Source organism: Oncorhynchus kisutch, linkage group LG2, assembly GCF_002021735.2.
Source record: "Oncorhynchus kisutch isolate 150728-3 linkage group LG2, Okis_V2, whole genome shotgun sequence".
NCBI lineage: Eukaryota > Metazoa > Chordata > Actinopteri > Salmoniformes > Salmonidae > Oncorhynchus > Oncorhynchus kisutch.
In genome coordinates, this window is record NC_034175.2 from 15301530 (window position 1) to 15316559 (window position 15030).

At 45.2% G+C, this 15030-nt stretch overlaps 1 protein-coding gene across 1 annotated transcript; it reads right to left on the reverse strand.

The window, feature by feature from the left end:
- Positions 1–2406: 2406 nt before the first annotated feature.
- On the reverse strand, positions 2407–14231 carry LOC109901698 (uncharacterized). The gene is made up of 5 exons (XM_031794256.1): positions 13856–14231; positions 13607–13619; positions 5365–5449; positions 2883–3053; positions 2407–2640 (listed from the first exon to the last, which is right to left on the reverse strand). Exons 1-5 carry the CDS (start codon positions 14229–14231, stop codon positions 2407–2409), a joined length of 879 nt encoding a protein of 292 aa, XP_031650116.1.
- Between the last annotated feature and the right edge of the window lie 799 nt (positions 14232–15030).

The window sequence follows — 15030 nt, forward strand, 5'->3', positions numbered from 1 at the left end:
GAAGCTTGGCACCAGTGATGTACTGGGCCGTACGCACTATTCTCTGTAGTGCCTTGCAGTCAGAGGCCAAGCAGTTGCCATACCAGGCAGTGATGCAACCAGATGCTCTCAATGGTGCAGCTGTATAACTTTTTGAGGAGGTGAGGACCCATGCCAAGTCTTTTCAGTCTCCTGAGGGGGAATAGGCTTTGTCGTGCCCTCTTCACGACTGTCTTTGTGTGTTTGGACCATGATAGTTTGTTGTTGATGTGGACACCAAGGAGCTTGAAGCTCTCAACCTACTCCACTACAGCCCTGTCGATGATAATGGGGTGTGCTCGGTCCTCCTTCTCCTGTAGTCCACAATCTCCTTTGTCTTGATCACATTGAGGGAGAGGTTGTTGTCCTTGCACCACATGGCCAGGTCTCTGACCAAGTCCGTATAGGCTGTCTCATCGTTGTCGGTTATCAGGCCTACCACTGTTGTGTCATCGGTAATCTTATTGATGGTGTTGGAGTCGTGCCTGGCCATGCAGTCATGAGTGACCAGGGAGTACAGGAGGGGACTGAGCACACACCCCTGAGGGGCCCATGTGTGGAGTATTAACGTGGTGGGTGTGTTGTTACCTACCCTTACCACCTGAGGGCGGCCCGTCAGGAAGTCCAGGATCCAGTTGCAGAGGGAGGTGTTTAGTCCCAGGGTCCTTAGCTTAGTGATGAGCTTTGAGGGCACTATGGTGCTGAACACTTAGCTGTAGTCAATGAATAGCATTCTCACATAGGTGTTCCTTTTGTTCAGGTGTGAAAGGGCAGTGTGGAGTGCAATAAAGATTGCATCATCTGTGGATCTGTTGGGGCAGTATGCCAATTGGAGTAGGTCTAGGGTTTCTGGGATAATGGTGTTTATGTGAGCCATGACCAGCCTTTCAAAGAACTTTATGGCTACAGACGTGACTGCTACAGGTTGATCATTTTTTAGGTTACCTTAGTGCTCTTGGACACAGGAATATGGTGGTCTGCTTGAAACATGCTGTTATTACAGACTCAGTCAGGGACAGGTTGAAAATGTCAGTGAAGACACTTGCCAGTTGGTCAGCACATGCTCGGAGTACTCGTCCTGGTAATCTGTCTGTACCAGACGACTGTGGAACAGCTAATGCTCTCATGCATTTTTCAGTGTTACTTGCCTCGAAGCGAGCATAGAAGTAATTTAGCTCGTCTGGTAGGCTCGTGTCACTGGGCATCTCGTGGCTTTGCATCCCTTTGTAGTCTGTAATAGTTTACAAGCCCTGACACATCCAACTGGCATCAGAGCCAGTGTAGTACGATTCAATCTTAGTCCTATATTGATGCTTTGCCTTTTTGATGGTTCGTCGGGGAGCATAGCGGGATTTCTTATACGTTTCTTATACGGTTAGAGTCCCGCTCCTTGAAAGAGGCAGCTCTACCCTTTAGCTCAGTGAGGATGTTGCCTGTAATCCATGGCTTCTGGTGTGGGTATGTACGTACAGTCACTATGAGGACGACGTCATCGATGCACTTATTGATGAAACCAGTGACTGATGTGGTGTACTCTTCAATGCCATCGGAAGAATCCCGGAACATATTCCTGTTTATGCAAACAAAACAGTCCTGTAGCTTAGCATCTGCTTCATTTGAACACTTTTTTATTGACCAGGTCACTGGTGCTTCCTTCTTTAGTGTTTGCTTGTAAGCAGGAATCGGGAGGATAGAATTATGGTCAGATTTGCTAAAGGAGGAGAGCTTTGTACACATCTCTGTGTGTGGAATAAGATGGTCTAGAGTTTTTTTCCCTCTGGTTGCACATTTAACATGTTGGCATAAATGAGGTAAAACCTATTTAAGTTTCCCTGCATTAAGAACAGGTGTGCAAAGCTTGTAGCATCATACCCGAGAAGAACTGAGGCTGTAATCACTGCCAAAGATGCGTCAACAAAGTACTGAGTAAAGGGTCCGAATACTTATGTACATTTGATATTTCAGGTTTTTAATTTTAATACATTTGCAAAACATTTTAAAAACCTGTTTTTGCTTTGTCATCATGTGGTATTGTGTGTAGATTGATGAGGGGAAAAACAAATCCATTTTACAATTAAGGCTGTAACGCAGCAAAATGTTGAAAAAGTAAAGGCGTCTGAATATTTTCGAATGACCTGTATCCCGAGACTCGGAGAAGTGTATCCTAGACATATGATATGTCAGTTTTTCATTTTCTACCCTAATAGTTAAAGTTAGCATTTTTTATGGGTATATCTGTACCTGTGGACAAGATACAATGACCCTGTGGAGTTATTTGTATTGCATCTTAATCATATAACTCAAATCAAGAAATACTTAATTACTAAGGTATGTAAAAACAACCATTAATCACAGTAATTATTTTCAGAGGTGGCTGATTTTCGTCTCCTACCTCCCTGCCCTGCCCCTCTCCCAGCCCTGGCGTATCCGGGTGACGGTGTGGTCCACACAGGGGGTGATGAGCAGCAGCTTGAGCAGCAGCACCACAGAGGGAAGCACCAGACACAGCATGTAGCCTGGTGGGGTGTACCACTTGTAGGTGGAGGAACGCAGGAACTTGTTCCAGCCATACAGGAAGCCATGGGCTGTACACAACAGCAGTGTCAGGTGGCCCAGCTTGGACTGGTGGGGAGAGCACACAACACAAGTGTCTCAAGTGATCACAATTTGTGACGTATTGATTTAACCATATTTACAGCTCTGATGATAACTGAATCAATCTTATTATTTACAGCTCCATGATGCCGCAGGAAATTCTCAGAGAAACACATTTTCAGAAGTGAAAGAGTGATAACAGAGAGGGTTAGATTTTGACACATGTACAGTCACGCATGCACAAGAACACACGCATGCATTCCCTGTACCTGTACGAAGCTGAACTCCCTCCAGCTGAGAGCTGCTCCTACAGAGGGCAAGGAGTTGATCCCCAGCAGGACGTAGAGACAGAAGCCCAGGATCCCCAGGACATAGAAGGAGTCTGTGCCCCAGGCCTCTGTGTTGTTAAAGTCAAATGGAGTGGTCTTATTGGCTTTTCTCTGAGAGAGAAAGACAAAGAGAGACAGCAAGAGGCTGGTAAAAACTAAAGATACATTATTATCTTTATCCCAGTCACAAGAATATACAGTTGAAGTCGGAAGTTTACATACACCTTAGCCAAATACATTTAAACTCAGTTTATTTCATCCTAGTAAAAATGTCCTGTTTTAGGTAAGTTCGGATCACCACTTTATTTTAAGAATGTGAAATGTCAGAATAATAGTAGAGAGAATGATTAATTTCAGCCTTTATTTCTTTCATCACATTCCCAGTGGGTCAGAAGTTTAAAAAACACTCAATTAGTATTTGGTAGCATTAACTTTAAATTGTTTAACTTGGGTCAAACGTTTCGGGTAGCTTTCCACAAGCTTCCCACAATAAGTTGGGTGAATTTTGGCCAATTCCTCCTGACAGAGCTGGTGTAACTGAGTCAGGTTTGTAGACCTCCTTGCTCGCACATGCTTTTTCAGTTCTGCCCACAAATTTTCTATAGGGTTGAGGTCAGGGCTTTATGATGGCCACTCCAATACCTTGACTTTGTTGTCCTTAAGCCATTTTGCCACAACTTCGGAAGTATTCTTGGGGCCATTGTCCATTTGGAAGACCCATTTGCAACCAAGCCTTAACTTCCTGACTGATGTCTTGAGATGTTGCTTCAATGTATCCACAATTTTCCTTCCCTCATGATGCCATCTATTTATCTATTTTGTGAAGTGCACCAGTCCCTCCTGCAGCAAAGCACCCCCACAACATGATGCTGCCACCCCCGTGCTTCACGGATCGGATGGTGTTCTTCGGCTTGCAAGCATCCCCCTTTTTCCTCTAAACATAATGATGGTCATTGTGACCAAACAGTTCTATTTTTGTTTCATCAGACCAGAGGACATTTCTCCAAAAAGTTAGATCTTTGTCCTCATGTGCAGTTGCAAACCGTAGTCTGGCTTTTTTATGGCGGTTTGGAGCAATGGCTTCTTCCTTGCTGAGCGGCCTTTCAGGTTATGTCGATATAGGACTCATTTTTACTGTGGATATAGATACTTTTGTACCTATTTCCTCCAGCATCTTCACAAGGTTCTTTGCTGTTGTTCTGGGATTGATTTGCACTTTTCGCACCAAAGTACGTTAATCTCTAGGAGACAGAACGCGTCTCCTTCCTGAGTGGTATGACGGCTGCGTGGTCCCATGGTGTTTATACGTGCATTCTATTGTTTGTACAATAAAACCTTTAGTCGTTTGGAAATTGCTCCCAAGGAGGAATCAGACTTGTGGAGGGCTACAATTTTTTTCTGAGGTCTTGGCTGATTTCTTTTGATTTCCCATGATGTGAAGCAAAGAGGCACTGAGTTTGAAGGTAGGCCTTGAAATACATCCACAAAGGCACAGTCAACTTAGTGGTTGTAAACTTCTAACCCCCTGGAATTGTGATACAGTGAATTATAAGTGAAATAATCTGTATGAAAGAGCTGCTGGAAAAATTACTTGTGTCATGCACAAAGTAGATGTCCTAACCGACTTTCCAAAACTATAGTTTGTTAAAAAGAAATTTGTGGAGTGGTTGAAAAATTAGTTTTAATGACTCCAACCTACGTGTATGTAAAACTTCAACTGTATAGTGTATTGGGGAGAGAATCAAGAGTAGTTTCACTAGATATTGTGTGTAAGTGGACCGGGCAGTGAGCCGTGTCTCTGTACATTACTAGTAAAGTAATAGTATGGGGACGTGGACCAAGGATCTGTGTCTGAATGTAATTGTGACACAAGCAGAGCACCCCTGTGGATTTAATCAAACTGCAAGGCAGGGAATGCACATACGCATGCATGCACACTCTCACACACACACACACCTCTTTCTCACGCACGCACACACACACACACACACACTCACACACACACTCACTCAGTTTATCTTTCTCTGTCACACATTAACACACAAACAAACACTACTGCAGTACTCTATTGTGTAGAAAAATAGGTAGTTATGAGGGAAGAGCAGTGTGTGTGTTCAAAGAGCATGTGAGGCAGATTCAGGTCTGCTCTCCAGAGGGTTGAGGTGTTTGTTTTTCTCTCTGAAGCTGAGGCATGAAGTGCCTCATCTCCACAACATAGCTAAGTGTGTGTTTGTGTGTGTGTGTGTGTGTTTGTATACTATAACAATGCTGTCCTTGTTTCACCAGGCAATGGAAATTCACAAAAAAATGTAAGTAAAACAAACTAAATGTCTCCACACTGGCACCACAACCCACAGAATACTCCCTTATATTTTCTCAATTATTTGTTTTCTTTATTTGTCAGGTGTTTATGTGCGTGTACCTGTTTCCCGGCCAGTGGTCCATTCTGCAGAGCCCAGGCAGACAGGGTGTTGAATCCTTTAACCACCTCAGCTCCAGGAACCAGACTGCTCAGGAACATAACATTATAACCACATTTACAGTACATCAATATACTGTAAATGTAAATACTGTAAATCTACATACTGAGTCCCATAGGGCGGCGCACAATTGGTCCAGTGTCATCCGGGATAGGGGAGGGTTTGGCCGGGGGGGGGGGGGGGGGGGGCAAAGTCCCCAATCACTACCCTGGGGCATTGGGATATTTATTTTTTTGACCAGAGGAAAAAGTGCCTTCATCACCACTTCCAGCAGAATCTAGTCTCCCATCCAGGACCAACCCTGCTTAACTGAGCAGAGGAAAGCCAGCAGTGGGATGCAGGGTGGTATGCTTCTGATAGTAAGTGACCATAAGAGAGAAAGAGGGTGAGAGAGTGAGACAGAGGGAGAAAGAGAGGCTATCACAGTTTATAGTAGAACATCTCTCTCTCTCTTTCTCTCTCTCGCTCTCTCTCTCTCTGTGTCTCTCTCTCTCTCTCTGTGTGTCTCTGTCTCTCAGTCTTATGGCTTGGGGGTAGAAGCTGTTCAGGTTCCTTTTGGTCCCCGACTTGGCGCTCCAGTACCGCTGGTTTGCGTTCTTTGACAATTTCCCAGGCCTTTCTCTGACACCACCTGGTATAGAGGTCTGCACCACCTTCTGTAGCACCTTGCGATCATTGTCATACCAAGCAGTGATGCAGCCATTCAAAATGCTCTCAATGGAGTAGCTGTAGAACTTTTTGAGGATCTGAGAGGCCATGCAATATCTTTTCAACCTCCTGGGGGGGGGGGGGGGCTGTCACGCCTTCTTCAGGACTGTGCCCCATCGATTTGGAAGGGGGCGTGCTCGCCCTTCCATTTCCTGTAGTCCACGATCAGCTCCTTTGTCTTGCTGAAATTTAGGGAGAGGTTGTTGTCCTGGCACCACACTGCCAGTTCTTTGGCCTCCTCCCTGTTGGCTGTCTCATCGTCAGGCCTACCACCGTCGTGTCGTCAGCAAACTTGATGATGGTGTTGGAGTCGTGAGTGGCCACACAGTCATGGTTGAACAGGGTGTACAGGAGGGGAGTAAGTGCACACCCCTGAGGGGCCCTGTGTTGAGGGTCAGCGTGGCGGATGTGTTTTACCTACCCTCACTACCTCAAATAAAATAAAATAAAATCAAATGTTATTTGTCACATACACATGGTTAGCAGATGTTAATGCGAGTGTAGCGAAATGCTTGTGCTTCTAGTTCCGACAATGCAGTAATAACCAACAAGTAATCTAGCTAACAATTCCAAAACTACTACCTTATAGACACAAGTGTAAGGGGATAAAGAATATGTACATGAAGATATATGAATGAGTGATGGTACAGAGCGGCATAGGCAAGATACAGTAGATGGTATTGAGTACAGTATATACGTATACATATGAGATGAATAATGTAGAGACGAGTATGTAAACAAAGTGGCATAGTTAAAGTGGCTAGTGATACATGTATTACATAAAGATGCAGTAGATGATATAGAGTACAGTATATACGTATACATATGAGATGAATAATGTAGGGTATGTAAACATTATATTAGGTAGCATTGTTTAAAGTGGCTAGTGATATATTTTACATAATTTCCCATCAATTCCCATTATTAAAGTGGCTGGAGTTGAGTCAGTGTGTTGGCAGCAGCCACTCAATGTTAGTGGTGGCTGTTTAACAGTCTGATGGCCTTGAGATAGAAGCTGTTTTTCAGTCTCTCGGTCCCAGCTTTGATGCACCTGTACTGACCTCGCCTTCTGGATGATAGCGGGGTGAACAGGCAGTGGCTCGGGTGGTTGTTGTCCTTGATGATCTTTATGGCCTTCCTGTGACATCGGGTGGTGTAGGTGTCCTGGAGGGCAGGTCGTTTGCCCCCGGTGATGCGTTGTGCAGACCTCACTACCCTCTGGAGAGCCTTACGGTTGTGGGCGGAGCAGTTGCCGTACCAGGCGGTGATACAGCCCGACAGGATGCTCTCGATTGTGCATCTGTAGAAGTTTGTGAGTGCTTTTGGTGACAAGCCGAATTTCTTCAGCCTCCTGAGGTTGAAGAGGCGCTGCTGCGCCTTCTTCACGATGCTGTCTGTGTGGGTGGACCAATTCAGTTTGTCTGTGATGTGTACGCCGAGGAACTTAAAAACGTACTACCCTCTCCACTACTTTTCCATCGATGTGGATAGGGGGGTGTTCCCTCTGCTGTTTCCTGAAGTCCACAATCAGCTCCTTAGTTTTGTTGACGTTGAGTGTGAGGTTATTTACCTGACACCACACTCGAGGGCCCTCACCTCCTCCCTGTAGGCCGTCTCGTCGTTGTTGGTAATCAAGCCTACCACTGTTGTGTCGTCCGCAAACTTGATGATTGAGTTGGAGGCGTGCGTGGCCACCCAGTCGTGGGTGAACAGGGAGTACAGGAGAGGGCTCAGAACGCACCCTTGTGGGGCCCCAGTGTTGAGGATCAGCGGGGTGGAGATGTTGTTGCCTACCCTCACCACCTGGGGGCGGCCCGTCAGGAAGTCCAGTACCCAGTTGCACAGGGCGGGGTCGAGACCCAGGGTCTCGAGCTTGATGACGAGCTTGGAGGGCACTATGGTGTTAAATGCCGAGCTGTAGTCGATGAACAGCATTCTCACATAGGTATTCCTCTTGTCCAGATGGGTTAGGGCAGTGTGCAGAGTGATTTTGATTGCATCGTCTTTGGACCTATTTGGGCGGTAAGCAAATTGGAGTGGGTCTAGGGTGTTAGGTAGGGTGGAGGTGATATGGTCCTTGACTAGTCTCTCAAAGCACTTCATGATGACGGAAGTGAGTGCTACGGGGCTGTAGTCCTTTAGCTCAGTTACCTTAGCTTTCTTGGGAACAGGAACAATGGTGGCCCTCTTGAAGCATGTGGGAACAACAGACTGGGATAGGGATTGATTGAATATGTCCGTAAACACACCAGCCAGCTGGACTGCGCATGCTCTGAGGGCGCGGCTGGGGATGCCGTCTGGGCCTGCAGTCTTGCGAGGGTTGACACGTTTAAATGTTTTCCTCACGTCGGCTGCAGTGAAGGAGAGACCGCATGTTTTGGTTGCGGGCCATGTCAGTGGCACTGTATTGTCCTCAAAGCGGGCAAAAAAGTTATTTAGTCTGCCTGGGAGCAAGACATCCTGGTCCGTGACGGGGCTGGTTTTCTTTTTGTAATCCGTGATTGACTGTAGACCCTGCCACAAACCTCTTGTGTCTGAGCCTTTGAATTGAGATTCTACTTTGTCTCTATACTGACGCTTAGCTTGTTTGATTGCCCTGCGGAGGGAATAGCTACTCTGTTTGTATTCGGTCATGTTTCCTGGGGGGGGGGGGGGCGACCCATTAGAAAGTCCAGGGCCCAAAGCATTTCATGGTTACAGATGTGAGTCCTACGAGACGATAGTCATTTATGCAGGTTACTTTTGAGGAACAGGAAGAGGTACAATGTTGGTCTGCTTGAAACATGTTGGGATTACAGACTGGGACAAGGAGATGTTGGACATGTCCGTGAAGACGCTTGGCAGGTTTAGTATTGGGTTCAGATTAAGGTTTAGGTTTTGGAGAAGAAGCTGGGGATTCTAAGGAAGAATAAAGATGTGAGATAAAAACAGAACGTCCCATAAGTATACTCCATAAATATTCCATCACTGGCTTCGCAGACAAACACAGGCGTTCATTATGAAACTATTAGAAGATGGCTTTATGAGGAATAAAAAACAGATTGGATGAAACTGCTGCTTTGGGGATTGTGTGTGTGTGTGTGTGTTAGCTCTTTCCCTGACATTTGTGAGTGTGAGAGTAACCCTGCTCTCTATGCAGTATCTAGGACAGGACAGATTGGCTGAGCTTTATCATCTCTGTCTTTAAATGTGAAGTTTACAGTTTGATGGACATTTGAAGTCCTGAATCTTATCAGCCCGACCCAAGCTGCAGGTATCAAAGCTGGGAGGAATTTCATGAAACTGCTGATTTTAGAGATTTCGCTGGTTTCCACTTGAATTCTGCAGCATTCCCTCTCTTTTACGTAGACTTTTACAAAGTAAACTGCAGCATTTTTCTAGAAGTCTCTACTCTATAGAACACCCACAACAATGGTACAGAGCTGCCTCTGCATTAAGAGCCAGGCTGTGTTAACATGCTTGTCTCTTTTCAGATGAGAGTGTTCTTTAAATCATTAAGTTGCCTTGAGTTTGACATGATGAGGCTGTTGGTAGACTAATGAGCAATGGCCTCGGCGCAGTGGTATATCAGGGTTTGTGATTTCAATTCTCGCAGGGGCCTTCAACAATTTTGACCAACCATGTGCCATTCACCCACATCATTGGAATGTGCTATTTCAGTAATAGCTCAGAATGAAATTTCCCTGGCTTGTCTGTCAGAACAGAATGCTCCAACTAAAGTGGTTGTGTGCGTTCAGGCAATGGTGGAACATACTTTCTATGGAATTCCTGTTTTATTGGAAATTATAGGACATTGTTATGGTAATTACATCCTATCTTTACTATAGTAAAATAACAACAACATGAATACTAACAAACATAAAATAATATTTATCATAACTTACTGACAAAACAGGCAGAATTATATCCTGTCATGTTCCTACTGACATGCTCATTAGAAAAGGAACATTATTTAGTACTGTATTGTGTATTATATGAATGAATTCTGTTTATTATTCTAATTTGTTATGTTGTGTTTTAATTGAACATGTTACCAGATGTCTGTTTGCCCCAGTCAGCAGTTAATACAACATGTACCATATCACAGTAATAAATGGATGAAGATGAATGTAATTTCTAATATTCCTTCATCCCGCAGAGGTTTTAGTGCAAAACACTACTACAAATGTACTTTATGTTACATACATGTCGTTGAACCCGGATCTCCTCTTGGGCAAGATGTCTGTCTGCGTGTGTGTGTGTGTGTGTTTGCACGTGTATCAGGGAAAGGTTAAGGGATCTAGTCTGATAGAAATCATTCATGTCTTTGTAGTGTGTGTGTGTGTGTGTGTGTGTGTGTGTGTGTGTGTGTGTGTGTGTGTGTGTGTGTGTGTGTGTGTGCGTGTGCGTGTGCGTGTGCGTACATGTCTTTGTAGCATAGCAATGTATGCCGTGGGCATGCAAACCTGAACAGGCAGGTGTCAGGCAGGAAACACTTACCTGAGAATCACACATCAGATGAAGTCCTGTGAACTGGATGGTGGATGAGAGAGCAGATGAAGTCCTGTGAACTGGATGTTGGATGAGAGAGCAGATGAAGTCCTGCAAACTGGATGGTGGATGAGAGAGCAGATGAAGTCCTGTGAACTGGATGGTGGATGAGAGAGCAGATGAAGTCCTGTGAACTGGATGGTGGATGAGAGAGCAGATGAAGTCCTGCGAACTGGATGGTGGATGAGAGAGCAGATGAAGTTCTGTGAACTGGATGGTGGATGAGAGAGCAGATGAAGTTCTGTGAACTGGATGGTGGATGAGAGAGCAGATGAAGTTCTGTGAACTGGATGGTGGATGAGAGAGCAGATGAAGTTCTGTGAACTGGATGGTGGATGAGAGAGCAGATGAAGTTCTGTGAACTGGATGGTGGATGAGAGAGCAGATGAAGTTCTGTGAACTGGATGGTGGATGAGAGAGCAGATGAAGTTCTGTGAACTGGATGGTGGATGAGAGAGCAGATGAAGTTCTGTGAACTGGATGGTGGATGAGAGAGCAGATGAAGTTCTGTGAACTGGATGGTGGATGAGAGAGCAGATGAAGTTCTGTGAACTGGATGGTGGATGAGAGAGCAGATGTTGGGCCACAATGCTGAATTGTGCAATTGTTTATGCCATAAAGACATAATAATAAGAATGTTTCATATTATTTGTTGCTGTATGGATCTCAAATCTTTTATTGTAGGCAGATCCCAGAATAAACTGCTTAGCAGCCATAAAGTATGCAAATTCTCCCAGAATGAGAGAGTGAGAGCGAGAGCGAGAGTGAGAGAGAGAGAGAGAGAGAGAGAGAGAGAGAGAGAGAGAGAGAGAGAGAGAGAGGGAGGGTTTTGTACACTGGCATTTTTGTCTCGGTGTGTATGTGTGTACGTCGGTTAATTTCTGTCTGACCGCTGTGAGACTAGTGGTCTTTGACCCGCCCTGTTACATGCTGTTACTAGGGTTACTCCAGGGCTGATCTGATTGGTTCTCACAGGAGAAAATGCTTAATTAGTCTGAATCCCCTTCCTGTTAACCTTGGGATTCAGCAGAAACCACACACACACAGACACACACAGCAACCAGGTGGAGCTGACAAACAGTGACCATCATGGAGTGAAAAACGTTGTTATTGTAAATCATTCATATTCCTCCCCTGTTGAGAGACAGACAGAGACAGACAAGTCTCACAGCAGGCAGTAGCATAGAGTTCTCATTCAGACACTTTCACCAGTTTCCTCCGGAAAAAGTGCTATTTTAATCTCTGACTAATTCCAGGAGAGGACAGCTCTGGTCTGGGAGAGCTGTAGGGTGTGTAAGGGTTAGTTTGAGCACAGCACTAACACACTGAGACTTTCCCCTGGCTGTGAGCGGATGTGAACATACAGGCTTCAACAGGATCAGAGAAACACTGAGCTCAGAATTACACCTCAGAAGAGGCTGTCATTGTTGTGTGTGTGTGTGTGTGTGTGTGTGTGTGTGTGTGTGTGTGTGTGTGTGTGTGTGTGTGTGTGTGTGTGTGTGTGTGTGTGTGTGTGTGTGTGTGTGTGCGTGCGTGCGTGCGTGAGAAAGAGGTGTGTGTGTGTGAGTGTGCCGGTGTGTGTGTGTGCACGTGTGCCGGTGTGTGTGTGTGTGTGTGTGTGCACGTGTGCCGGTGTGTGTGGGTGTCTGTGTGTGACAGTAATCCCTCTAGCTGTGTCCAGGTCACATAGCCAGCCAGGTAACCGTGGAGATTCAATTAAGTAGCCAATGGAACGTGTTTGTGTGAATGGAGGCGTGTTATTTGTCAGTGACTGGGTTGACATTTCCGTGTCACACCTCTGCACTCCAAAAAATGTAAGTGCCAGACAGAATACACAATTTTTGCAGTATAACTTGTCATAACAGATGACCCGACAGGGATATAACACGTTATGATAGTGGTAAAATGACATTCTGACTGGCCGATGACAGTAAAGGACTGGATGTGTCTTGATCAATATAAACATTATCCTTCCTAATGAGATGAATGAGTGCAGTGCACTGTTTTGTTGAGTTATAAAGTATATGCCGTATATATTGTAATTGTCAGTACAGTAAACTTGTATGACCTGGCGTTTGTTACTGACCGGAAGATGGGCCTGACTGCTACTGACAACACAAACTGTGTGTATGTGTCACGTTGCACTACCTAGTGCTAATGCCAGGGAGGAATGTGTGAAAGCTGTCAGAACATGAGGTTCCTGAAATAGACTAAAACACCTTCCTATGGGAAAGGGTTAGGGGGTTAGGGGGTTAGGGGGGAGAGAGAGAGGATGGAAAATGAGAGGAGGAGTGAGGGAGGAGAATGAGAGGGGAGAAAAGAAAGAGAGATGAAGCAAGGGTGGAGGATGGCGAACGAGATGGGGAAGAAACGATAGATGGAGAAAGAAAGGAGTTGAAAGAGATAGAGATGGAGATGGGAGGAGAGGGGAGTATAGAGCAAGATTTCACTTTGTGAGACAAAAATCCAAGATTCCAGGACAGTGAAAATGATGAGTTATAGATAGGAGATCACACACAGTAAACTCCCACCAATGATAAATCCTATGTGGTTCTTATGGTCTATATTCTATTCAGCCTGTCAAAAGCCACTAATATAACAGGGGGTATGTGTACAAATTCACCTAGGACATATGGGTAAAGATTAGCAACAAACATTGTTGTTGATCTATATCAGCATGAGAGACCAATGGGGAATTGACACGTTCACTCATTTATTTATAATGGAGAGAGTCAATACTTCACCCACTCTTTCACTTGAAACGTTTATGATTCCAGTCACTTAATTAAAGATGGGAATTGAGCATTGAGAGAGAGAGAGAGAGAGAGAGAGAGAGAGAAGAGTGAGGGATACAATCATTCTTTCAATCACCTCGAATCTGTTCCTATAAAAAAGAGAAAGATGGTCTATAATTCTGCTACCTGGGTCTCCATACCACCACTCTACTCTGAGGCGTTCTCTATAAGAGTGAAACATTTACCAGAGTCATCACATAGCAATAGCTTGACCTTGATCTTCACATTTGATAAGAGGGATAATGGTTGGGGTGTATAAGTAACACAGGAGGTTGGTGACACCTTAATTGGGGAGAACTCATAGGCTCATGGTAATGACTGGAGTGGAAATCGTGGAACGTTTGATGCCATTTCATTGTACTGTTCCGGCCATTATTATGAGCCATTCTCTCAGCCATACCCATTCTCTCAGCCATACCCATTCTCTCAGCCATACCCATTCTCTCAGCCATACCCATTCTCTCAGCCATACCCATTCTCTCAGCCATGCCCATTCTCTCAGCCATACCCATTCTCTCAGCCATACCCATTCTCTCAGCCATACCCATTCTCTCAGCCATACCCATTCTCTCAGCCATGCCCAGTCTCTCAGCCATGCCCATTCTCTCAGCCATACCCATTCTCTCAGCCCTACCCATTCTCTCAGCCATACCCATTCTCTCAGCCATACCCATTCTCTCAGCCATACCCATACTCTCAGCCATACCCATTCTCTCAGCCATGCCCATTCTCTCAGCCATACCCATTCTCTCAGCCATACCCATTCTCTCAGCCATTCTCAGCAGCCTCCTGTGATAATAAGTACACTGTTTTGAATGATGGATAGATTTTGATGTTTAATTCTATAATGGATATGATTGTTTTTATCCATTATCAATCTTCTTACTAAAAGAACAATGAGAATCAAGTGGATGGAGCGAGGCCAAGGTGTGGTCCTAATGTTCTGTCCTGACTTGAACCCAGTCCATCCTGGAGTAAAAGTGTGTGTCAGAGTCTGAGGCTGGGGAATGGAGATCGTTAAGGTACAGCCCTTCTTTGCCCTCACACTATTAATGGCACTGCAACACATTCACTAAAAGTTATGCACTGTGGGTGTGTGTGTATGTGGAATGTGTATGTGTGTGTGTGTGTGTGTGTTAGCGCGCCTGCGCTCGCACACAGCACAACTATCCCCTCTTGCCAAATTCCAGAGATTAAATGTAGCTTAAATGCACTTCGACAGCAATTCACTGCCCATATCTCATCCACCCCTTCCTCTTGCCAAGCCTCCCTACCCTCTCTTCCCTCCCCCCATCCTTTACCCTCCCCCTCCTCTCCTCTACTCCCTTAATCAGCATATATTCAGACAGAGATGAGAGTAATGTACTAGAGAGCTCTAGATCAGGAGTACAGAAAACCCCGGAACCAACCACTTAAATTCAAGGATGGTGTGTGTGTGTGCTTGTGTGTGTGTGTGTGCGTGCGTGCGTGCGTGTGTGTGTGTGTGTATGTGTGTGTGTGTGTGTGTGTGTGTGTGTGTGTGTGTGTGTGTGTGTGTGTGTGTGTGTGTGTGTGTGTGTGTGTGTGTGTGTGTGT